This window comes from Tasmannia lanceolata, unplaced genomic scaffold (assembly GCF_043159265.1).
Source record: "Tasmannia lanceolata isolate RefF3 unplaced genomic scaffold, GAP_Taslan_0.1 ptg000037l, whole genome shotgun sequence".
Lineage (NCBI taxonomy): Eukaryota > Viridiplantae > Streptophyta > Magnoliopsida > Canellales > Winteraceae > Tasmannia > Tasmannia lanceolata.
Genome location: NW_027518714.1, coordinates 56,668,481 through 56,691,558, shown reverse-complemented (window position 1 = coordinate 56,691,558; position 23,078 = coordinate 56,668,481). Strand labels below are relative to the sequence as shown.

Here is a 23,078-nt window from a genome sequence, read left to right as displayed (position 1 = left end):
TTGGAGAGGTTAATGCATATCGAACCACGCTCGGGGAGCCTGCTTGAGGCCATATATTGCCTTCCAATTTACATGCATGTTTTCACTAGTTTCAAATCCTTTAGGCTGCTCCGACGACCATAAAAAATGCATTTTTAACATCTGTTTGGGTAAGATTCCAGCCAAAATTGTTAGTTAATGCCATGATGAATCTCACAATGGTGGTCTTGAGTCTTGACGATAGGGTTAAGCATCTCATCATAGCCCACTCCATGTTGATTGTATCCCTTTGCCACTATATATCTATCAATTGTTCCATCTGGTCTCTGTTTCAATCTGAATTGCAAATAACATCATTCTTTTCAACGGTTCTGGGAATGATTTCCCAAACAGTATTCTTAAATAAACCATTTATCTCATGCTGCATGGCTTCTACAACTTGTCACTCGAGAAGGATTCAGTAATGCTTTGTTTGGTTGCTTGAATTTGGCTGGGAGATTAGTAGAAGTCAAAGGGAAGAAGACAAACTTGGAACATGGGGAGAAGAATAGTGGAAGATTGGTAAGTAGTGTTAGGTTGCGCGACAATCCGCGAAAAGATTAGCAGAAGATGTAGGGTGTCATTACCAAAATAGAGAGTGGAAGAGAGAGAAGGGGAGAAAATTGAATAAGACAGAAATCTTCTCCAAATCTTCTCTACATATTCCACCAAAATGGTGAAAGATGGAGAGAAGAATAGAGGAGGGAACATTGCCGCCACGTAGGAAAAAAGGTAATAATGATATCTGGAGGATGTCTGGTGGTCAAAGGGAGTTTGGGCGACCAAACATGCTTTGGGCAGATCTTCGGAAGATCATCGGCGTTTCAAACGCCGATGATCTCCCACATTTGAGCAGTCAAAGAGAGCACAAGGGAAGAAGGTTAACCTATGCTGCTCGTGTACAGCCAATTCTTGCTTTTGCTTGTTTTGACGAGTGTAATGTTTTATAAGTGTAACTATCATAAGCTACAGAGGGTAATATAGTGACTGGAGAAGGCAATGTAGTAATGGGCACTATAGAGCACCCACACCCCACTTTCCTTGCTTAATCTCACTTTGTGTGTGGCAAGAAGGGTTTTATACTTGAGCAAGCAACAGATCTAAGCCACAGGAGCTGAACGAGCCACAGGAGCTGAACGAGCCGCAGCAACAGGAAAGATCTTGTTGTTATAGTTGTTTTGGCTGACGCTCATAGAATTGGGCCTCATCAAACGATGCATGGCTTCGCATTAGGATCTTATGTGATGATGTAGTTGTGATAACCCTTAATGCTCATCCTTTTAACCCACGAAAAATGCATGACAACTTTGGGAGAATATTTTTTACAATAAGTTATCACATAAATGTAGCATATGCATCCACATTGATCAAAGGTACAAGTAGTCTGAAACTCATCCTAGGAGAACATGTGTAGGAGTGTGTTGCCCTAGTAATGATGATGGGGGAGATTAGTCATGTTTGTTTCAATAGAAATAAGCTTCTGTTAGAAGGTGTATATGTGCCTAAGGGCACTTTTGTCCATGTACTCTTCTCTTTCATATAAATACATAAGTGAGGGTAAGACCACCCTAGCACACACTTTTTTCTCCATCTCTTTTCTTTCACTCACCTCTCCTTCTTTTCAACATGGTATCAGAGCCCTAGGATTGTGGCACCCTAGGGACCTCCTCTTCCTCTCTTCTCTCTTTCCTTTTTTTTCTTTTTCTTCTCTCCTCATTCCCACCACCCGCCGCTCACCCAAACCCCCGCACTCTGCTCCCACCGGCAACCCATGCAACCCCCGACCCTTTCGGCAACCCCTCCACCCTATGGAGGCCCAACGGCAAGCCCCCCCACCCTCCTGCGACCCAACGGCACACCCTATTCCTCTCCGATCCTCTCCATAGGGTTGCGGCCCATTCACCCTAAAATTCCCTTTTTATTCCTCCTACTCCTCTACTTCATGGTCTAAATTGTGTTTTTCATCTCCTTTGTCCTGTCGCGACTTCAATTCTCTTGATGGTAGCCATTTTTTTGGAATGATTCTTGATGGTACCCTTTTGATAGCCTATTATGTCTCTTCTTGCTATGAGTTTCCTTCGGGGCTGCAGTTTCCTCTTCGGGCTCACCTACTGGATCCTTTTCTTTCCTATTTACATCGCCGGCGTTGTGGTTGAAAATATTCTTCTCTCCTTGTCTCCATGGATTCTCCCGTTATTAAGGATCCCTCTTTGAACCCAACTCCTACGGTTCCTACGACTCAACCACCTTCGACTCCATCTACTCATCCTCCATCGGTGGAGGGTTCATTCCCACCAATGACTACAATTAAACTAGACGGGTCCAATTACCTGAATTGGAAGATGGTCATGGAGACCTACCCCTCATTCGGAGTAAGGTCAGCTTCATTCGTAGAGATCCTCCTTCCTCCACTGATCCCACTTATGAGAGATGGGAGCAGGATGATCCTCTTATTCACACCCTTTTGTGGCAGAGCATGGCTCCCAACATTGCTGGCACCATGATGTGCCTTCCAGCGTCTAAGCAGATCTAGGACCACACAGTGATCCTCTATTATGGGATTGACAACCTGGCTCGCATTTGTGCCACCTATTCACAGTGGATGGGTGACACCTCCCTTTCTGCATATTACAGCCAATTTGTCTCCCTCTGTCAGCAGCTCGATGTTTATATGCCCCTTACCTCTGATTTGGCTGCGGCTGCTCGACAGCACGGCTAGCTTCGAGTTGTTCACTTCCTCGAGGGATTGGGCCTTGACTTTCTACACCTTCGTTAGCAAATATTTTGCTCCGGCTCCATGCCCTCTCTCATGGAGGTGTACTCACACGCCCAGCAGTGCCTAACAGAAGATTCTACTCGGTCGGTTTCTAGCGGTGGCTCTGCCCTTATTGCTTATGAGCCTAATGATCATTCTATCCGTGGTGGCGGCACCTTTGGTCGGGGTCGGGGTCGGGTTCGTAGCACTCGTGGTGGTGGTTACGATTTTGGTGGAAGCACTGGCCCTGGTGGCCGCCCCCAACCCTATTGCACTCATTGTCGGAGGGAGGGACATCATGTTGACACTAGCTACGCTCTACATCCCAAGCTCCGTCCTCCTCCTGAGCCTTGTTCAGGCCACTCGGCACATCTTTTTATTCCTGCCTCCTCTGATGCATCGACGTATGCCTCCATCGTCAACCCCGCAACTCCTTCTGATGGTTTCTATCTCTCGAGAGCTGACTATGAGTAGTTCAGTGCTTACGCTTGAGCAACCGCCCAGAAAGGTTATCGATGTTATAGCCCTCGGCTACGTTGGTCTTTCGTGTCAGCTAATATCACCTTTTTTTAGTCTAAGACTTACTTTACTACTCCTCATGAGGGTAGTAAAGTCGTCCTTGACCTGGATATCCCTCTTCCTGTCTCCGGTTCTTCCGGATCCAATGTCCTCCTTGTCTCCTTTCGTGCTGCCTTCGGAGGTTCTTCCCGCACCTGAGGCCTCAGTTTCTCCTTCCTTACAGGGCTCGGAGGCTCCTCCTCGCCCTCGTCCTAGGGGTGTTCATTATTCGGTTTTAACCGAATAACCGAACCGAACCGAATTGATTCAGTCGGGTTCGGTTCGGTTTTTTGCTAATTCGGTTCGGTTTCGGTTTTTATTTTTGGTTAATTCGGTTATTCGGTTTCGGTTATCTCGGGGGAAAAATTCGGTTAACCGAATAATCGAAATTAACCAAAAATAAACATTATTTTTTCAAAAATGTATGGGCACTCCGTAGGATGATCCAAACCGTCCATTTGATTGATTACAGCTTCAATAGGTTGTGCCTAAAAAACCGTTTCGATAGATTGATCATAGCCCTCCGATCAAACCGTCCAAATAGATTTTTTTTGTCTTTTTCTATCACTATTCGGTTATTCGGTTATAACCGAATTTTTAATTAGTTCGGTTTCGGTTCAATTTTAGTAAAATTCAGTTCGGTTTCAGTTTCCGAAATTTGATAACCGAAATTATTTCGGTTATTTCGGTTCGGTTATAAGCAATTGAACACCGCTACCTACTCCAGCTATTACGAAGACGTATCAACGGCGGTTGAAGTCTACAGCCCATCTGCCTCCGTCAGAGCCCTCACCCTCTCAGCCGGAGATCTCGACCGCCACCTCTCAGGTACCTCTTCTTCTCTCTACCAGTGCTACTACAAATTCTCCTATTGCTTCACGTACTCGTTCACATTGCATTACTCATCTTATTTTCTCTGTTGTTTCATATGATTCTCTGACCCCTATTTTCGTAGTACTGTGTCTTCTTTGTTTTCTGCCTCTTTGCCGCAATCATTGCCAGCGGCTGATCATCCAGGCTGGCGTGCGGCTATGGACCGTGAGATGGCCGCCCTTCTGGTCAATCAGATTTGGGACTTGATTTCTCTTCCTCTTGGGGCTCGGCCAGTGGATTGTCGTTGGGTCTACACTGTCAAATACTTACCTGACGGGATTGTTGAGCGCCTAAAGGCGTGTTCGGTTGCCAAAGGTTACGCTCGAACCTTTGGTGTGGATTATACAGAGACCTTTTCGCCCGTTGCAAAGATTCATTTTGTTCGGGTTCTCATTTTCCTCGCTGTCAACCAAGGATGGCCCCTACAGCAGCTCAATGTGAAGAATGCCTTCCTTCATGGTGAGCTTACTAAGGAGGCTTAAATGGAGCAACCTCCAAGGTATGTTGCTCAGGGGGAGATGTCCTCCTGATTATGTCGCTTGAAGAAATCTATTTGCAGCCTCAAACAGTCTCCTAGAGCGTGGTTTGGAAGATTTAGTGGTGTTGTCATGCAGTTTGGCATGAAGCAATAAGTAGATCACTCCGTCTTCGGCCATCATTCTGCGGCTAGCTGTGTTCTCTTGACAGTTTATGTTGATGACATTATCATTACTGGAGGTGATTTAGTGGGGATTCAGCAGCTGAAGAGATTCTTGTGGAAAGATTTTTCCACCAAAGACCCGGGTCATCTTAGGTACTTTCTTGGCATTGAGGTAGCCTATTCCACAAGGGTCATCTCCCTCTCGCCGAGGAAATATGTATTGGATTTACTTGTTATCTTGGAGTGAAACCTGCTTCTATTCTCATGGATCCGAATGTCAGACTTCTTCCTAAAGATGGATATTTATTAGATGACCCTGCCAGGTACAAGAGATTAGTTGGTGAGCTCATATACCTCACAGTCACTCGCCCAGACATCTTCTTTGTTGTTGGAGTTGTCAGACAGTATATGAGCTCTCCTCGTACTTCACATTGGACAGCAATGCTTCAAATTGTTCGGTAGTTGAAAGGTGCTCCAGGAAGAGGCTTATTGTTTAAGAAGTATGGGCATCAGAAAATAGAAGGGTACACAGATACCGATTGAGGAGGATCTCTAGCTGACAGGAGATCTACCACAGGATATTGCACCTTTATAGGAGGTAACCTGGTGTCATGGCGCAATAAGAAACACTCAAAATCTAGTGTAGAAGTCGAATATAGAGCCATGACACACACAAGTGGAGAGCTTATTTGGTTACGTTCCCTATTATCAGATTTCCTCCTTACTCTCCTTCTCAGTTGTATTGCGACAATAAAGCTGTGATCCATATTGCCACAAATCTAGTCTTCCATGAGAGGACAAAGCACATTGAGGTTTATTGCCATTTCATCTGTCACAGAATCCAGAAGGAAGAGATATGCACAGTGTTTACTAGATCCGTGGATCAACTAGCTGATATGTTGACATAGCCATTGAACAAAGCTAAGTGGAGTGACATTTGTAACAAGCGAGATGTGGGGGGGGGGGGGGAGTGTTAGAAGGTGCATATGTACCTAAGGGCACTTTTGTCCATATACTCTTGTCTTTCATAAAAATACATAAGTGAGGGGGAGACCACCCTAACTCACACTTTTCTCTTCTCTCATCCTCTCCTCTTCAACAGAGCTAATGAGTGAAATATCATGAATAGTCAAGTAAATTGCTAAAGAATACCATGTCAATGAAAAAATATTTAAAGGCTTAGGAGGTGTCCTCACCTCTCCTATAACTTCCCAAGCGTTTGATACGAGTATCATGGTGCTAGTTGAAATAGGTATTTAAACATAGAAGATTGAGAGATAAGAGATTTACATGTTGGAAAGGAAATACAGGCATGAAAAATCATCCATGATGATAACTGTTAGGAAGGGAAAAGGTGGAGAAGGAAGAAGAGTGAGGGAGAAGATGGTGAGATTCTCCACTAAGGAGTCCTCCCATGAATATGATGTATATAGGCCCAAAGTAGGGCAACATGGTGATAAAGACTATAATACCCTCCAACATACACCTAATGACCAATATACCCTCCGCATACACGTAAACACTTAGTTTGTTTAGGGACTGGCTCATGCTATGTTATGTCTTCATTAACCCATTAAGCTCCAAAAGGTTCTTCAAAATAACCCGCCAACCCTTGGGTTTGCATCAATTTGGTATTAAAGCCTAGGGTTTGCATTAATTGGTATCGGAGCCTAGGGATTGCATTACCCCCTCCTTTGGAGATTTGCTCATATGGTCAATGAGATTTAGGAGTGAGTGGCAGATTTTCATGTATGATTACACCACATGAAGAGATCGGCAAATAGTAACACGGAGGAAATTTAGACGAGTGGCATTGGAGATTTTCGATTTTCTACCCAGTTGAGATGTTCGCCGTTTTTTCCTGTTGTATATTTTTAGTTTTCTTTCTTGTTTCAACCACCTTGGTTGCGGGGTTACCCCTTTCAAAAGAATAATACTTTACATACAATGACTACAAACATGAATAGAGAGTACAAGGTCTAACGATAAGAGATGACATTTATGTTTCAAATACATGATAAATGAGGACCATGTTAGTAAATGCAAGATCTAAAGTCTAAACCACCTAAAGAAACGAGCCTGAAGCCCAACTAAACATTTCACTAATATGAACCAGAACAAATATGACATTCACAAGTACCAAGGAAAATAAAATCAAGCCAGAATCAAATATTGCAGTTCAAATTTTATAATCAACAAAATTAACTAATCTACCCTTAGGACTATTAATGAATGATGAACCCTTAAAATTTTTGCAACATAAATTTTGAAAAAATGTGCTAAACATGAATTCAAGCGTTGAGAGTGTATAATGGTGTCAAATTAGACACACCTTTCTCTCCAATATATCCACGTTGCCTATTTCCTTTCTTTGTGGATCGCCCCACACTGCAAATTGAGTCAATATTTTTCGGAAAGAAACCCTTTTCATTGTTGAAAATAAGTAAGGTTGCAGAGGCTCCAGTCGAAGTAATATCCTTTGATGTGATGATAAACTCCAACGATGGTTTCACACCAGCAGGATACTCATTATCTTCAGCATTCTGCGTAACATAAAATTAAACAAATTTTATCGAAGAACGAACTAAAAAGTATATTTTCCTAATAATGCATAGAGACTTCATGGGTATAACTAAAAAGTATATTTCAAGATTTTACGACCAACTCCATAGAATGATCCAAACCATTCATTTAATTCATGCAATCTATTTACGTTTATGGCCCATCAAATGGATGGTTTGGATTATCCTACGGTGGTATGGGCGGGGCCTACGTTGTTTAAAGATGGGCCCACCCGTCCACCAACGGTTTCTGTTGGGCCCACCAACTTTGAAATCAGCCATTTTCCATTTACAGATTTAATGCGTATTTAATATTTTCCAAACAACATTATAAATATATGTCATCAGACATCTGATTCCCTTCCCAAACACCTCTCTTTCTCGCATCGGTAAGGTAGACCATTTTCTCTATTTATTTCTTAATTTATACATTTTATCCCATTATTATACCAATATTTCTTGCTCTACTTTTAAGGGTTTTTTTTTAATAGAAAAATTCCTACACTGTTCCATTTCAAATTACCAAACACAGGATTTGACAGAGGCGTCTACATGTAGTTTTCTTCTCCTATCACAGTTGGAATTTGCTTATTTGCAGAGTAGATTAAGTTACTATTTGCAAGAGAAAGTCACTTTTATAGGTGGTAGAAAAGGCTATAAGGTAGGCATGCATTTGAAATCAAGACTATTGATCTTGTATTACATTATGAGACAGCCCAAATGATTTTCATCCCATTCCAAACGGACGTCCCATATTTACAATAATGGACTAAAACATCCAACGGTTTAGCTTTCCTAACGGACGATGGATCCAGGGCCTAGGATCATCCGATCAAGGGTGTATAAACAATATTTGGCTGGACTTTATCATTCTCAATCAACGAATCTGATCACGTGAACAGGGCAGAAACAGGGCCCATTAATTGTCTATTATGAAGTGTTAGACCGAAAATCGGTAACAGGTACGGCAGTGACGTAAGAGCTGAACTGGATTATCAGAGGAACTGAGTCCTGAGGGACCGGAGTGAAGCGGAGTGAAGGGACTGAATCCTGCTGAGAGAGCTGAGTCCTGCACAAAGGCAAGCGAGCTCAGAAGACCAACCCGGGTGTTACTCCGGACAGGCCCTTCAACACTCAAGTCAGTATGAGCAGGAGTGCAGAGCTAGTTTAAGAGTTTTGAGTGGAGAGAAGGTTTTTCATTACCTTTGGTTTGAGTTTTGAATCCCCTTTTATAGAGGGAAACGTGGTGACATGGGATGACCTGTGCGAGGACAGGTGGTGGCCTGCTAGAGGCTGGAGCTCACCTACTCCCAGGACAGGTGGTGGGACAGGTGGCGGCCTGCTATAGGCTAGAGTTCACCTACTCCCAGGACAGGTGGTGGCCTGCTAGAGGCTGGAGCTCACCTACTCCCAGGACAGGTGGTGGGACAGGTGGTGGCCTGCTAGAGGCTGGAGCTCACCTACTCCCAGGACAGGTGGTGGGACAGGTGGCGGCCCGCTAGAGGCTGGTGTTTTTACACCCCATCAGTTGCCCCCCAGTTCTTCAAGTTATTGTAGTGACTTGGGGAAATGTGGTGAGTTACATTCCTGAATGGGCAGAATCTGTCCGAAAATTTTGCTGGAAATGAGTCCGGAAATTCGTTAGTCCGGAAGTGAGTCCGGAATTTTGTCAGTCCGGCTGTAAATGAGTCCGGAAATTCAGTCCCGGAATGAGTCCGGATTTTGTCAGTCCGGCTGGAAATGAGTCCGAAAATTCGGTCTGGGAATGAGTCCGGAAGTGAGTCCGAAATTTCGTCAGTCCGGCTGGAAATGAGTCCGGAAATTCAGTCCGGGAATGAGTCCGGAATTTCATCAGTCCGGCCTGGAAATGAGTCCGGCTTGGGCCGGACTGGCGTTTAACGAAGCGTCATATCCAGTCTGGCTTGGGCCGGACTGACTTTTGTCGTTTTGCGGAACGCGTCATATCCAGTCCGGCTTGGGCCGAACTGAATTTTGTCGTTTTGCGGAACACGTCATATCCAGTCCGGCTTGGGCCGGACTAACTTTTGTCGTTTTGCGGAACGCGTCATATCCAGTCCGGCTTCGGCCGGACTGACTTCTGTCGTTTTGCGGGACGCGTCATATCCAGTCCGGCTTGGGCCGGACTGACTTTTGTCTGGGACGCGACCATTGTATTCTGTCCGGAGACCCTTAGCTTCTTGGGGATACGCGCGTATTAGCCCATACCTTCGCCTCGAAGTGTGTGTTCGTCATACACGTGGCACCATTCGAGCGCCCTCGAAGCTTGCGCCTTGCATTAAATGCACACCGTCTTAGGCAAAGCTTATAAAAGGAGGTTTTTACCTTTCATTTTTCACTTTTCACCTTTCACTCTTCTCCTTCTTCTTTTTTCTCTCCAGTCTGCTAGTTCGGCTTGCGTAGTGCGTGGTTGGAGTCGTGCGTGGATTAGGAGCTTTCTACTCTGCCCGGTATTCTTCTCAGCCTTTCTCTTTTCTACTTCATGTCTCATAGTAGTTCTAGTTCGGAGTCCGGTTCGGAGTCTTCCTCCAGTAGCTCAGAGTCGAGTCCGATTCAGAGTCTAGTAATGGAAAGTCCAAACGTTAGAGTAGAGATTGTAGATAGCGACGACGGGGAGAATCAGGACGAGGTGATATTGGATCTGAATGTCACTCCACTCCCAACGGGTAGTCTCCGAGCAGAAGGGAGTGTTGGTAGTGACGTTGCTGAGGCGTCCACAACATTTCTTCCTGGCCGGGCCGTTGAAGTCGTAGCTAGGGCCAGGATGGAAGCCAATCCTAAATACAATATGCGGGCTCTTGTCGAGGAGAACTATCTTGATGGGTCCATGATGAAGGATATTAGAGTCAAGTACTGTGTGCCTCAGAGGTTTGGGCTGAGAGCGGCGACAGAGGGAGATAGGGCTTGTAATGAAAGTTCGGACGTCTGCATCTATGATGAATCGTTGAGGGCCGGACTCAGGTTTCCTTTGCACCCGTTCTTCACCGCGGTGCTTCGATATTACGGACTGGCCCCAACCCAGGTTGCCCCTAACTCGTGGAGGTTGCTGACTGGGTTCATGTACCTTGTTCATGGTCGGGTAGAAAGAAGCGTATCTGTGCCACTATTCCGTGCTTGTGTTCACCTGAAGAGGCATAAGGAGGGGGGCTGGATTTATATTAGCCAGCGCTCCGAGTTGAAAATAATCACTGGCATTCCCTCTTCAATACACACGTGGAAGAATAGGTTCTTCTATGTCGAAGATAGGGAATCCAGCGAGCTCTGGCCGGTTCCTCTAATATGGAATGTCCCGGACACAACTGCACTGAGTCGCAAACCGTTTCTCGAGGGTGAAGATTTGAGGACGTTTGCCCTTATGCGAGAGGAGGTGGAACGAGGGGACCTCATTCACTGCGCGGACTTTTCAGGGGAGGAAGTTCTGGTCGAACTTGGTCTTAGTACTGCGACCCCTGCACGTATGTGGCTAGCCTTGTTCTGAACTCTGTTTGTTTTTTCTTTTCGCTTCTGACTGTTCTGTTTATGTTCACTTGCAGAGATGAAGCAACAATCAACAGTTGAGAGAATAAGACAAGGGGCTCTTCCAAGGGCTCAGCTGGGGGCTCTGCAAGTGGCCCAGCAGAGCAAAAAAAGGAAAGCAGCCGAGATGGCGAGTCCGGCTTATACCCAAGACACTGCGCCTCCACCGCCTCTCAAAGGCAAAACCACGGTGAAACTGGTTGGTACTTTTGGCAAAGGAGCGGGATCCTTGAAGTCGGGGGGGACGTCGGCTGGAGCCGGAGCCCGTCCTCCCCCGGCGAGGGTAGGGGACAACGTTTTTCGGCCCAACTGGGCCGTTCAGAAAAATGATACTGGCCTAGGCGAAAGCCGAGTAGCTGTTGAGATTCAGAGCAAATGTATTCTCAGCAAAGACAAGCAGCAGGTTCTCCACGAACCGCCAGCTACGGCCGAAGAGGCCGTATTTTCTTCACTTTATCAGGTAAGATGGTCAACGAGTACGCTCACTTTCTGTCCGTCTTTTACTTCGCTTTCCTGTATTAACACTTGCTTATTTGTATCTGTAGATTGGAGTGTACTTCAATGATCTTCAGGAGAAGAGTAAGAAGTTCTCCGATGCAATCACGAAGTCAGAAACGGAGAATGGGAAGCTGGCGATGGAGGCTAAGGAGCTTCAAACAAGTATCGGACGGGTGGAGGCGAAGAAGAAGCTGCTTAGGGAGTAGCTGACCCTTCAGAAGCAGAAAGCAGCAGAAGCGCTTAACGCCCAGAGGGAGAGAGCCAAGGAGAGACAGATAGCAGCCGTTAAGGAGGCCGTCGCAGAGGCCATACAAAAGCGGGAGGACGAACTTTTCAGTTTGTCCAGTGAGGCCTACAAGATTGGATACTTTGACTGTCTCGAGCAGGTCAAAGCGTCCAACCCGACCGCAACCTTGGCCAGCCTGAATCTTCCTGAAGCACCGATGCTTGTCGACGAGGAGCCGGTCACCACCGTTGCCGTAGTAGTTCCGGAGGAGGAATTACAACGGGGTGACAGCCACGAGGCCTCTTGAGCCGTTTTATCTGATTCTTTTTGTAATGGTCCTTCGAGGCCTCACTTTTGTATCAGCCTTTTGAGGCCGAATTTTTTGTAATGGTCCTTCGAGGCCCCACTTTTGATGAATGGAAATTATAATTTGGTGTCTACATATTCTCTCGTCGGCCTTTGATAAATACCATTAGAGATAAACTCATCTGGCGAGTTTCCAAGCTTTAATGAACTGGGTTTCCAGATAATAAGTACCCAAGTTTTTGCGAACTGGGTTTCCAGATAATAAGTACCCAAGTTTTTGCGAACTGGGTTTCCAGATAATAAGTACCCAAGTTTTAGCGAACTGGGTTTCCAGATAATAAGTACCCAAGTTTTAGCGAACTGTGTTTCCAGATATAAGTACCCAAGTTTTTGCGAACTGGGTTTCCAGATATGAGTACTCGAGTTTTAGTGAACTGGGTTTCCAAATAATAAGTACCCAAGTTTTAGCGAACTGGGTTTCCAGATAATAGTACCCGAGTTTTAGTGAACTGAGTTTCCAGATAATAGTACCCAAGTTTTTGTAAACTGGGTTTCCAGATAATAAGTACCCGAGTTTTAGTGAACTGGGTTTCCAGATAATAAGTACCCAAGTTTTAGCGAACTGGGTTTCCAAATATAAGTACCCAAGTTTTTGCGAACTGGGTTTCCAGATATGAGTATCCGAGTTTTAGTGAAATGGGTTTCCAAATAATAAGTACCCAAGTTTTAGCGAACTGGGTTTCCAGATAATAGTACCCGAGTTTTAGTGAACTGGGTTTCCAGATAATGGTACCCAAGTTTTTATAAACTGGGTTTCCAGATAATAAGTACCCGAGTTTTAGTGAACATATTATTCATATTTAACATGTATTTACATTCACAAAATCACCTTTCACGCCTGACGTTTTGGCTACTGATAGTATTTTCTGAGATTCTTGGAGTTCCACGCATGGGATAATAGGTGCTCCTCCAGTGTCTCTAGCTTATAGCTTCCTGGGTGAATAACTTCTTTCACTCGATACGGCCCCTCCCAGGTCGGGGAGAGTTTTCCGACTTTCGTTGGTTGGGAGACGGCAGCTTTCCTCAGGACTAAATCTTCTATCTGGAATTCTCTGGGGCGTATCTTTGAATTATGGTAGTTGGATACTTTCTGCTTGTAGGCGGCGACTCTAATTCGGGATTCTTCCCTCGCCTCCTCCAATAAGTCAAGATTTGCGCGGAGCCCGTCACCATTGAGCTGTTCATTGAAGCTGGTGACTCGGGGAGACGGGGTGCCTACATCGACCGGTATTACCGCCTCTGTTCCAAAGGACAGGTTGAATGGTGACTCACCCGTTGGTGTGCGCGGAGTGGTACGATACGCCCACAGGACATGATAAAGTTCATCTGCCCATCGGCCAGCCTTGTCATCCAGCCTATTTTTTATCCCCTGCAGTAGGATTCGGTTCATCACTTCCGTCTGCCCATTGGTCTGCGGATGAGCTACGGAAGTAAACCTCTGTTCGATTTTTAAGTCGAAGCAGAACTTCCAGAAGTTCTTGCAGTCAAACTGTCTCCAGTTGTCTGTTATCAAAACGCGGGGAATCCCAAATCTACAAACTACCGACTTCCAGAAGAAGCTCTGCACATTTTGCTCTGTGCTCTGGGCTAGAGGTTCAGCCTCCACCCATTTGGTAAAATAGTCAATCGCCACTACGACAAACGTGCGTTTCCCGGAGGCCGGAGGAAAGGGGCCCAGGATGTCCATCCCCCATACTGCGAAGGGGAGTGGGCTGATGATCGGGGCCATCGCCACGGCAGGCTGGTGGATGGTGGGAGAGAATTTCTGGCATCTCTCGCACCTTCTAACCAGATTCAATGCGTCTTGTCGTAAGGTGGGCCAGCACAAACCTCTGAGTAGCACTTTGATTGCCAGGGCTTTGCCCCCAGATGTTCTCCGCAGATTCTTTCGTGCGTCTCTTGTAGGGTGTAAGCGGTGTCGCCTGGCCGGAGACATTTCAGGTACGGTAGGGTGTACGATCTTTTGTACAGACTCTCATCACTGAGGGAAAACCGGGCGGCTCTCTGTATCACTTTGCGGGCTTCCTTCTTGGCTTCAGGAAGTTTACCACTGCGCAGGTATTCAGTGATTTCGTCCATCCAGCACGACTCGTGCTCCACTTGCATTAATTCAGCGGCCTTACTTTCGATACTGGAATTTTTACAGAACTCCATACATATACTCCCGAGAGTGGTGTATCCGGAGGCGGCCAGTTTGGACAGCACATCTGCTTTCGCATTCTCTGCTCTGGGGATTCTTATGACTTCAAAACTTTTGAACTTGCCGGCTAGCTGGCGGACCTTGGAGAGGTATTTGATCATACGCTCGTCGCGGGCCTCATAGACTCCTTGAATCTGGTTTGCAACCAGCTGGGAGTCGCAGTATGCTTTGAGCTTCTGGGCGCCGGTCTGAATTGTGAGATTCATTCCGGCGAGGAGGGCTTCATATTCTGCCTCATTGTTGGACGCGCGGAATCCAAACCTCAGGGCATAATCTGCAGTAAAGTTATCAGGCCCGGTGAGAATGAGGCCAGCTCCACAGCCACTCTTGTTCGAAGATCCGTCGACGTACACTTCCCAGTTTGGTTCGGCGATTGATGGGTTCTGTCCTGTGGGTGCTGGGATGATTGCCGCTTCAGTCCCATCTCCCGATTGTTCCTCCGTTGCGAGTGCCTTCTCCACAACTGGGGTTTGAACCATTTCGGGTTCATTGATCTGTTGGGGGATGGTGCACTCAGCTAAAAAGTCTGCCAGCACTTGAGCTTTGATCGCTGGCCTGAGCACGTACCAGATGTCGAATTCGCTCAGCTCCACTGCCCATTTAACGAGTCGCCCCGAGATGTCTGGTCGATGGAGAACTTGCCTGAGCGGCTGATCAGTCAGGACTTTTATAGTGTGGGCTTGAAAATACGGCCTCAACTTCCTGGCCGTCATTACGAGCGCGTAAGCCAATTTTTCGACCCGCTGGTATCTGATTTCGGCATCATTGAGAACTTTGCTGACATAGTAGATAGGTTTTTGCTGGCGGTGCTCTTCACGAACTAGGACAGCTGCCAGAGCCGTGTGGCTCACGGAGAGATACAAGAGTAGCTCCTCACCTGGTTCCGGCTTTGTCAATAGTGGCGGGGAGGACAAGTATTGCTTCAACTCTTCGAACGCGGTCTGGCATTCCTCCGTCCAAGGCGCAGTCTTAAGTCCTTTGACCGCGTTGAAGAAGGGTAGGCACCTCTATGCGGATTTCGAGATGAAGCGCCCCAGCGCGGCTATCATTCCTGTGAGCCGCTGTACTTCCCTGATAGTTTTGGGTGGAGTGAGCTCCACCACGGCCTTGATCTTCTCTGGATTGGCCTCTATCCATCGTTGACTTACCATAAACCCCAAGAACTTTCCTGAGCCAACGCCGAAAGTGCACTTGGTGGGGTTTAGCTTCATGCTGTGTTTTTTCAGGACCTGAAATATCCGACACGTGATCCTGTGCACTTCGGCTTTTGACCAGCATATCGTCAACATAGACTTCCATGTTACGGCCGATCTGGTTATGGAAAAGTCTGTTCACGAGCCTCTGATAAGTGGCTCCGGCGTTTTTTGAGACCGAAGGGCATGACACGGTAACAGAAGGTCCCCTGATCCGTCATGAAGGAGGTCTTTGTTATATCTGATTCATACATCCTGATCTGGTTGTATCCGGAGAAAGCGTCCATGAAGCTTAGTAATTCGTGACCTGCAGTGGCGTCAATGAGCTGATCAATTTTTGGGAGCGGATAGCTGTCCTCAGGACATGCTTTATTCAGGTCAGTGAAATCAACACAGGTCCTCCACTTTCCATTTGTCTTCTTGACCAGAACTACGTTTGCCAACCAGTCCGGATATCGAATCTCCCGAATGAAGTCAGCCTTTAAAAGCCTCTCCACTTCTTTTATAGCCTGTCGTCTTTCGAGAGAGAAATGCCTTTTTCTGTTTCACAGGTCTGCAAGTTGAGTCAACACCAAGTCTGTGTGTGCTGATCTCCGGGTCGATGCCAGGCATGTCAACGGCAGCCCATGCAAAGACATCTGCATTGTCTTGAAGAAACTTGGTGAGGTGGTGCTGAATGCTGCTGCTTAGAGAGGAGCCAATCTGAACGACTTTATCATTAACGTCTGGGCTCAGCGGGACAGAGATGAGGTCCTCGGCGGATTGAGTCCCCCGACATTCGTCCCTCAGATCGAGTAGCTCAATCGGTAGCGATTCCACTGTATTTTTGCCTTTGATTGCCATCGCATAGCACTCCATGGATTGGGGTTGGTCTCCCCGAACTTCACCCACGCCGTTTGGTGTTATGAATTTCATCTTCTGGTGATATGCCGAAGCCACTGCACGAATCAAGTTCTGGCCAGGTCGTCCTAAGATAGCGTTATAGACCGAAGTGGCCCTCACTACCAGGAAATTGACCATGGTGAACGCTTGACAGGGCGGTTCTCTGACGAGGATTGGGAGTTCAATCTGCCCCTCCACTTTCACGACCTCTCCTGAGAAGCCAAAGAGATCTGAGTTCGCCGGTTTCAAACGGTCGTCGCCTATCATCATTTTCTGGAAGGCATGATACTAGAGGATATCCGCCGAACTCCTATTGTCGACAAGAATTTTCTTTACCTCCCAGTTCGCGACGAGCATGGTTAGAACCAGGGCATCGTCGTGAGGCAGTATTAGGTTGTCCAGGTCCGCGTCTGAAAAGGAGATTTCGTTCTCCGTCTTCGTCTTCTTGCTGCATGTGTGCACGGCGTTTACCCGGCGTGCGTATGCTTTACGAGCAGCAGTTGATGTGCCCCCTGCGGCTGGTCCGCCCATAATTGTGCCAATGACTCCCCTTGGCTGAGATCGTTGCGCCTCTAGCTGTGAACTGAATGGCAGAGGAGACTTGTTCCGGGCAGGGGGCGGCTGCGACCGTCGAGGGCTGCGGCCTTGAAGACTCTTCTCTCTTTTCTCTGGTCTACGGCCGTCATTTCGGACATATTTTTTCAAATAGCCCCGGCCAATCAACTGCTCGATTTCTTCCTTGAGCTGCCAGCATTCGTCCGTGTCGTGGCCATGGTCCCTGTAGAACCGACAATATTTTGATTGGTCTCTTTTGCACCCTTTGGAGATCATTTTGGCTGGCCACCTCACGAATTCTTCATCGCTGATCGCAGCTAGTATGTGCTTCCGGGAGGTGTTGAGAGGCGTGAAGTTTTCTTCTCTCCTCTGAGGAGACTTCTCTCTTCTGGGGGCGGAGGCCTTATCATCCCTACGCTGCCTGGTAGGGTTCTTGTCCTCAGAGGTTCTCCTCCGAGTCGAGTCCAGGGCTGCCAGTGTCTCTTCAACGGCTATGTACTCCTCAGCCCCAGCCATCAGATCCGCCAGTGAGTGTGGATTTTGGCAAGCCACCGAGCGGCAGAAGTCATTGGATCTGGCGCCCGCAAGGAGCGCACTCATTGCTGCTGAGGGGTCCAAATTAGGTACTTGGAGTGCCTCCCTATTGAAGCGGCGGACGAACGTCTTGAGAGGTTCGTGATCCTCCTGCCGTAAGGCCATCAGGGATGCTGTGGTTTTCCTTGGCCTGCGGCTGCTCATGAAATGGCGGACCAGATCGTCCCCAAAATCTTCAAAGTTGCTGATGGAGTTTGCTTTGATCATGGAGTACCAGTCCCGAGCCGCACCAGTTAGTGTTGTCGGGAATGCTCTGCAGAGGAAGCCATCGGATGCGCCGTGGAGGAGCATCATCGCTCTAAACGTCTCTAAGTGGTCCACTGGATCAGTGGTTCCGTCATATTGTGGGACGGTAGGCATTTTAAACCCTCTGGGTGCTGGGGCACCCATGACATCGTCGGTAAACGGCGTTCTACTTGAGAATGCCCGCCCAGTAGGCCGGCTCTGATCTCTCACCAGCCCTTCTATGCGGTGGTCCATTTCTTCCATCATTTGAAGCATTGGATCACCTCTGTGGTCCGGTTGGTCCGACGACCTGTTTCTCTCCACTGATGGGCTCGCCGCAGAGCCGGACTGACTTTCCGGACTCCTTCGACGAGCCCGGGACTTTTCTTGTGGCATGCGCCCTTCATGAGCTCGGTGCCTTTGTGCAGAGTGGGACTGCGGCCTCTGGCGGCGTTGTGGCTCTGTATGAGCATGCCTGGCTCTGGGGGGATGGACTTGCCTTGAGTGGTGGGTTCGGTCCTCTCCTTGGCGAGCTGACTCTCCCCCGTGGACATTCGACCTTTCCCGTATAGGTCGTGGAGCTTCTGGAGGAGGTTGGGGAGGCGCTTGGAGTAGCTACTGATATTGACCGACCAGAGCCCTCATCTGCTAGAAAAGAGCTTGAATTTGATCCGGAGTAAGCATAGGGTTGAGATGTTCCGAACGAGCCGGGCTCTGTTCAGCTGTAGCAGAGGCTCCCACCACCAGTGAGGCGATTCGCTCACTCCGGGTCCTGCGAGGTAGCGCGCCTTGAGTCGTCCGTGCGGTTGGTATTCGCACACTCTTGCGTCCTGCCATTTTTGTAAGGAATTTGAACAGCTTTTAGTTCTGGGGTCCCACGGATGGCGCCAATCTGTTAGACCGAAAATCGGTAACAGGTTCGGTCCTCTCCTTGGCGAGCTGACTCTCCCCCGTGGACATTCGACCTTTCCCGTATAGGTCGTGGAGCTTCTGGAGGAGGTTGGGGAGGCGCTTGGAGTAGCTACTGATATTGACCGACCAGAGCCCTCATCTGCTAGAAAAGAGCTTGAATTTGATCCGGAGTAAGCATAGGGTTGAGATGTTCCGAACGAGCCGGGCTCTGTTCAGCTGTAGCAGAGGCTCCCACCACCAGTGAGGCGATTCGCTCACTCCGGGTCCTGCGAGGTAGCGCGCCTTGAGTCGTCCGTGCGGTTGGTATTCGCACACTCTTGCGTCCTGCCATTTTTGTAAGGAATTTGAACAGCTTTTAGTTCTGGGGTCCCACGGATGGCGCCAATCTGTTAGACCGAAAATCGGTAACAGGTACGGCAGTGACGTAAGAGCTGAACTGGATGATCAGAGGAACTGAGTCATGAGGGACCGGAGTGAAGCGGAGTGAAGGGACTGAATCCTGCTGAGAGAGCTGAGTCCTGCACAAAGGCAAGCGAGCTCAGAAGACCAACCCGGGTGTTACTCCGGACAGGCCCTTCGACACTCAAGTCAGTATAAGTAGGAGTGCAGAGCTAGTTTAAGAGTTTTGAGTGGAGAGAAGGTTTTTCATTACCTTTGGTTTGAGTTTTGAATCCCCTTTTATAGAGGGAAACGTGGGATGACCTGTGCGAGGACAGGTGGTGGCCTGCTAGAGGCTGGAGCTCACCTACTCCCAGGACAGGTGGTGGGACAGGTGGTGGCCTGCTATAGGCTGGAGTTCACCTACTCCCAGGACAGGTGGTGGCCTGCTATAGGCTAGAGTTCACCTACTCCCAGGACAGGTGGTGGCCTGCTAGAGGCTGGAGCTCACCTACTCCCAGGACAGGTGGTGGGACAGGTGGTGGCCTACTAGAGGCTGGAGCTCACCTACTCCCAGGACAGGTGGTGGGACAGGTGGCGGCCCGCTAGAGGCTGGTGTTTTTACACCCCATCAGGAAGGACTTTCTAGCATTTTCCTATTTGCAAATGAGATACTTTTAAGATGTCAACCACGACCCCAAATTCACAAAATTCTACAAGGTTGGTGGCGATGGTTTCTTGCATTTTAAAAAAATATATATTTCATGCACTTCAAATCAAGTGGGATATCATATTTAGAGATCTTCATGACTGCATTTTAATAAATTCATGCAGAGTAGTGTTAATTTCTCAAATTCTTAGGCTTTAAAGTTGTTTTTTTCTTATTTGGAGAAAGTTGGTTGGTGTTGTTGAGTACTTTTTTCTGAGATTTCGGGCCTTTTTTAGGTATGTTTTTGTATGTTACATTTCTTTACAACACCTCCCAGAAATATGCACCCCCATGAGTTTAGGTGATTCATGGCATCCATGTATAATATGGACAGCTTCTCCTTTTCTTTACATCTTTGTGGAAGGAAAATGACAAAAATAGGTAGTTATTCTCTTTTCCTAGACGTGTAGTGTAGCATCATGTAGAAGATTTCCTTGAATGTCAAATTGAAATTTGTCTGGACCATTCAATTGATTATACTTATGGTTTGTGAGCTGACTAAATCAGTGGGCATGTTTCTTGATTGTTCAGCATGTCTTAGAAGGAATGATAACATTTATGTCAGGACCATTCAATTGATTATACTTTATGGTTTGTGAGCTAACTAATCCAGTGGGCATGTTTCTTGCTATTGTTCAGCATGTCTTAGGACTGATAAAATTTATGCTTTTTCATATCTTAGAAACTTTTCTATAGATCGGAGGGATAAGATCATCCTATGGAAACGATATAGAAGCACAAATTAGTAAGGGCTAGTGGCACCGAGCCCACTAGGAAGACCCGCGTTTCAGAAAAGATAGACACAAGGAACACGACGAAGAGGGTGACCAGAAAAGGACCCGGGCTGAGACCCGAACATAGAACACATCCAAAAGCAGGATACCTAAAAACCATGGTTTAAAATTTCAGTTTCAGACCCCTGAAATCCGAAATTCGGTTCTTAATTCATTTCAAAATTTCGGACCGAAATTGGCCGAAAATTTGTAACATTTCCTTCTTTTTTAAAAAAATTGCATTTTCTTGAAATTTCGGAATTTTGGCCGAAATTTGTTAAAGGCCAAAATTCGAAATTTCGTCAAATTTCGGTTTCGGCCCCCACCGAAATCCGAAATTCGGTCGAAATGTAAAAACATGCGAAAAACCAAACAGCCCTGTACGGTCCAATTATCATCTTCACGGGGCCCACTAGTACACGTGGGCAAACCTCATATCGTAGATCAAAGTGGGTTTATATTTTCCGTTCTTGATTTGCCCGGTGAGATCTCTAACCTGAGTGGGACCGTCTCATTTTGGGTGATCAAAACCGTTGATCTGATGGATAGTACAACAGAGCCACTCCTGCTGCGGATGTATGGTCCCAATTTCGCAGATCAAACGGACTTTTAGAAATAAAGAAATGCAGTCATTCTTGGATTGGAGGAATCTTTTGGAAAAGGGTGGAAAAGAAAAACTTTTCCAAATTTTCATGATTTTCCATTGTTTGATTACATATGAAACAAAAACTTATTTGATTACAAGTTTTACTTGCAGGGACCCTTACTTTATTTTATGATGATAACCTTAAAATTTATCATTTGCCTCTTAATTGTGGCAACAAAAAATTCCTCGAGAAATATTTTTCCTTACAATCCAAACAAGACCTAAAATGATGCTCAAAATCAACGGTTAAGATCATCCATTCTCCAAGGGACCGAGGGCCCATTAAACCCTAAAATAAGCAGTGAAGAATCGATTGAAGAAAAAGTGACAGAGAGAGTAGCAACGCGAGTGAGCCTAGCATTCCTTGAGAAATTGAACCGTCTTTTCTCAGCAAAAAAAACAGAGAACAACGAACGCTGTATACTTGGGATTTTATATGGTGTAAGCCCTTACAGTACCTTATTTTTCAAAAGTACTGTACGGACCATACTATAGGATGATCCAAACCGTCCATGGGCCACTACGTAAATAGGTCATGCCCAAAAAATCATTACTATAGGATGATCCCAACCCTCGATCTACGCCTATTTTGGAAACCTCATTTTTGGGCACAGCCTATTTACGTTGTGTTCCATCACATGGACGGTTTGGATCGTCCTGTGATGTGGTCTGTACAGTATGATTCTTGGGGGCAAAACCTATTCACGTTGTGTACAGCAGTGTTTAAAAACTGCTTCACTAAAAACTGCGTGACTCGACGAGAAACTCGCCCAAGTCAACTGCTTTTTGCCTCGTTCAAGTTCCGCATTGCACCACATCTGCATTCCGCGTTTTGCCTTAAGAAGTAGGGAGTCAATAAACTCCTTTGACTCTCCAGAGTTATGAGTTATGAACACGCAACAACCGCGTCAACAGCGTCGTTGGCCGCGTCGAGGGCTTGCACCATATAAAATCTCATCTTTGGGAAACTATAAAAGAAAGAACTAAAACAAACAAACAAACAAAAAACTAGAAATCTCTTTCGAAATAGATTAAACCTGGATGAGTTCCATGAGAAAATGGACGTCTTTGGCGTAAATCTCACGGGAGAGAATCTTTACGGCCTGGTGGAGATCTTCAGAGGCCTTTTCTATTTTCTCCCTCCTTATCTTCTCAATGTGTTCCCTCGGCGTAGTATTAGCCATGCTTCTCAAACCAGATCTCTCTCACCAAATTACTAACAGAAGCTCACAGTAGAAATCCTCTCGGCACTCTCAGAGGCTTTCTTGTGTCGTTGATTTTTATCTGTGGTTGGTCTTTATAATATCAGAAAACTTGCAAGAGAAGCAAAAGCACATATGAGAGAGAGAGAGAGATTGAGAGAGAATGTACGGAGGTCGTACCGGGGAAAAGCAAAAGGAAGACTTTGCTGGACTCGAGCCCACGATTGGACTTCTAGTCTTTGCTTTTGTCTTCCTCTCGACTTTCCCACATCGGAAGCATCTGCTTTTTCTTTTTTTCGGCAAAACTACTAAAAGACCCCTAATAAAACAACACCTATGTACAGGGAACCGTCCAAAATTTTATTAATTACCAAAAATTCGTCTTGTGCACCCATGCTATGCATATGTGAGGTGTAAAATATTGGGCCCAACCGTATGCATGTTCTTGGGACTACGGGTGGAGATAGTAGGCCCACCTATAGGTATAAAATGGTAGTTCCTGTTAGGGGTAAAACCGGCACCCACCGTGGATGAACGACACGTGGTAATCCCAACTATCTAGAAACCGACTTAATGGCTTTACTATGCATTAATACGGACCTTATTATGTCCGAATAAGTAGTCATGTTCATAATTGGAAACCGACCTTGTAGGAGGCAATATACTCTAAGGCGGTGACTTTCTACCTATTTGAAGTTCATTGAATAGTAACTTGCTTGTTAAGGGATATAGGATGTCTATTGAAAATAAATATAAACCTATCTTCCGAGGAAGTCGACC

The 23,078-nt window shown here is 46.5% G+C and overlaps 1 protein-coding gene across 2 annotated transcripts in view; it reads right to left on the bottom strand.

Annotated features, from left to right (window-relative positions):
- The window catches only part of LOC143861588 (uncharacterized), a 36,066-nt gene extending 13,730 nt beyond the window's left edge, over nucleotides 1-22,336 (bottom strand). For both annotated transcript variants that reach the window (XM_077372491.1, XM_077372490.1), the window contains exons 1-2: nucleotides 22,134-22,336; nucleotides 7,177-7,387 (exon numbers count right to left, since the gene is read on the bottom strand). In XM_077372491.1, the coding sequence (XP_077228606.1) occupies nucleotides 7,177-7,387; nucleotides 22,134-22,280 (358 nt within the window). In that variant the 5' untranslated portion in view covers nucleotides 22,281-22,336. The remainder of the gene's footprint in view (nucleotides 1-7,176; nucleotides 7,388-22,133) is intronic.
- Between the last annotated feature and the right edge of the window lie 742 nt (nucleotides 22,337-23,078).